Source organism: Ursus arctos, unplaced genomic scaffold (genome assembly GCF_023065955.2).
Source record: "Ursus arctos isolate Adak ecotype North America unplaced genomic scaffold, UrsArc2.0 scaffold_5, whole genome shotgun sequence".
Classification (NCBI taxonomy): Eukaryota; Metazoa; Chordata; class Mammalia; order Carnivora; family Ursidae; genus Ursus; species Ursus arctos.
Window position 1 is genome coordinate 8,768,754 of NW_026623067.1, and position 2,849 is coordinate 8,771,602.

General features: G+C 38.6%; 1 protein-coding gene across 1 annotated transcript; it reads left to right on the plus strand.

The window, feature by feature from the left end:
- The first annotated feature begins 1,656 nt into the window (after positions 1 to 1,656).
- LOC113261426 (olfactory receptor 2L8-like) lies at positions 1,657 to 2,595 on the plus strand. The gene has a single exon (XM_026507549.3). The coding sequence runs from the start codon at positions 1,657 to 1,659 to the stop codon at positions 2,593 to 2,595; it is 939 nt and encodes a 312-aa protein (XP_026363334.2).
- Positions 2,596 to 2,849: the final 254 nt, after the last annotated feature.

Consider the following 2,849-nt stretch of genomic DNA (forward strand, 5'->3'; position numbering starts at 1 on the left):
GCTACCACTGCCACCAGAAGTGAGGCCATGCAAAACTCATAGGTCTAGAGACTCAGTGTAGGCAGGGATTTGTGCTGGCCTTCTGGAGGGTGCCAGTAAATGCAGACTGAGGAAAGCTTGACTGGAAAAGGTGGAACCATGAAAATGTAAGAAGGGGTGAGGTTTGCTGTAATCAAGTTAGGTAGTGAGTGTCTGCACAGTTCTCATTCCTACAGGTGGCCCTATGTTTATACTGGGGAAGGGCAGGAAAGGGAAATGTTACCTATCATCTCCTTTGCTCATGGAGGGATCTTCCTGCAACCCCTGCCTCTCTGGGAAACACTATGAGGTGAGTAAATAATTCACTCCCATATGTCCAGGTATTTTTCAAACTTCTGCTTCTATGCTGTATCTGCATGGGCTATTTGTCACGCTATCTATTTAAGGGCAGGACCTCCACTTACTAATGACTTTGGGGTTCTCACAGAGCTGAGTCTGCTGATTTTTAAAATTCCAGGCTTTAATTTCTGGTAGTTATAAGAACTCATGAAGGTTGGCTCCTCTTTCTTTCAAAGTCTAAAGTTATGGGAAGTTGTCTTCCCCATGTGGGACCTCTGTGTGATAGTCTTTACTCACTCTTCCCCATGATTGTGGTATCCTCCCTATTATGATGGTCATGGTCTGTTTTCTCATTAAACTCCTCCCTGGAATTGCTACATTCTTCAAACTGGCTTCTTCTCTCCCTTTATTTGTGTAGTTTCCTCTGTCGGTCTTTGGGTCATTCTCTGGGTTATTTATGCTGTCATGAGTGTTATCTAGTTGTATTCATGGGATGAAGTGAGTTAATGGCTCTTTTACTTTGTCATCTTCCCAGCCTCCCTAAGACATTTTAAAATTTTACTTTTCTGTTTGGGGATGCTTGAGCGAAATAGTGAAGGTTGCAGTATGCATGATTTATAGAATATCTGAAGAAAGGTTTGCTCTATAGTCAGAAATGAAAATGAAAGGTTGAAAGTAATGATTATGGAGGAATGTAATAATTAAGACTGTTTATTTGTACCTGATGTTATTAGGCAATAAACTCTTGTATTTTTCTGAGTCCACACTATGAACTGATAACTGATAAGGTAGGACACAGTGACAAGAAGAAAATCTAGCTTATCAACATGAGAAAAAAAAAGTTACAGTTATTCATATATGCCTGAAAGGGTGAGTAATATAACCTTGAATGAAAACATAAACACCTTCCGTGTGTCACTAAATTTATTCATATTATGAGCCAAAGGAATATTTGAACTGATATAAACTTGTGTTCAGTCTTGGCCAAAGAATTATGTTTATATTTAATTAAAATATTTGATATTTTTGATATGTGAATTTATGAAGGGCATAGAATTATCCATATCCTATTCAGGTAGATACAGATATTTTCTTTTTATTATTTCATTAATTCTTTACAGAAAATTTTGAACATAAATGCTTACCACCTTAACCTGTAACTTTGTGAAACAACATAGAACGTCTCTCAAAATAGGAAACTTTATTTATTTAAGGACCTAGGTATTGCATGAAAATTTCACAATTAGACTAATTTTTTTAAAAGTAAAAAAAAAAAACATATCTCTTTATGTACTGCATGTGTTTTTCTCTTCTTTCAGGGGAACCAAAGAATAGAATATGGAAAGTTACAACCAAACATTAACTGATTTCTTTTTAATGGGATTGTTTCCACCAACAAGTATTGGCCTCTTTCTTTTCATTTTCATTGCACTTATTTTCTTAATGGCTCTTTTTGGCAATCTATCCATGATCATCCTTATCCTCTTGGATACCCAACTCCACACACCCATGTATTTTCTACTTAGTCAGCTCTCCCTAATGGATCTGAACTACATCTCCACCATTGTCCCCAAGATGGCTTTCAATTATCTCTTTGGAAACAAGTCTATCTCACTTATTGGTTGTGGGGTTCAGAGCTTCTTCTTCTTGACTTTAGCAGTTGCAGAAGCACTACTCTTGACATCTATGGCCTATGATCGTTATGTGGCTATTTGTTTTCCTCTTCACTATCCCATTCGCATGAACAAAAAAGTGTGTGTGCTAATGATCATAGGATCATGGACAATAGGGTCTATCAACTCCTGTGCCCACACTGTATATGCCCTCCATATCCCTTATTGCCAATCCAGAGCCATCAACCATTTCTTCTGTGATGTCCCTGCCATGTTGACTCTGGCCTGCATGGACACCTGGGTCTATGAGTACACAGTGTTTGTAAGCACCACACTCTTGATTGTGTTTCCTTTCATTGGCATTTCAAGTTCCTATGGCCGGGTTCTCTTTGCCATCTGCCACATGCAGTCAACAGAGGGGAGGAAGAAGGCCTATTCGACCTGCAGCACACATCTCACTGTGGTGACTTTCTATTATGCACCTTTTGCTTACACTTATCTACGCCCAAGATCCCTCCGTTCTCCAACAGAGGACAAGGCTCTGGCTGTCTTCTACACCATCCTGACCCCAATGCTCAACCCCATCATCTACAGCCTGAGAAACAGGGAGGTGATAGGGGCCCTGAGAAGAGTGATTCAGAGGATGTGCTCTATAAAAATATAGAGTAAGCTCTCATTAGTCCTGCAGCCTCAGAAGTAGATTACTTTCACCTTGTATGCTCCTTAAGAACACTATTATTCCAGGATTGAAGGCAGGGACTAAAATAATTTAGAATATTAAAATAATTGAGATTTGACAAAGTAGTTATATATTTCCAAACACTTGTTCTGTTTGCATTGTGGTAACTTTTAGTAAATAGAAAGGACATAGTATTTCCTCAATCTTGTTTGCAGGAGATTTTACTGATATGTAGAAAT

Excerpts from the sequence above, each read along its gene's own strand:
- LOC113261426 (XM_026507549.3), top strand. The coding sequence starts at position 1,657 with ATGGAAAGTTACAACCAAACATTAACTGATTTCTTTTTAATGGGATTG.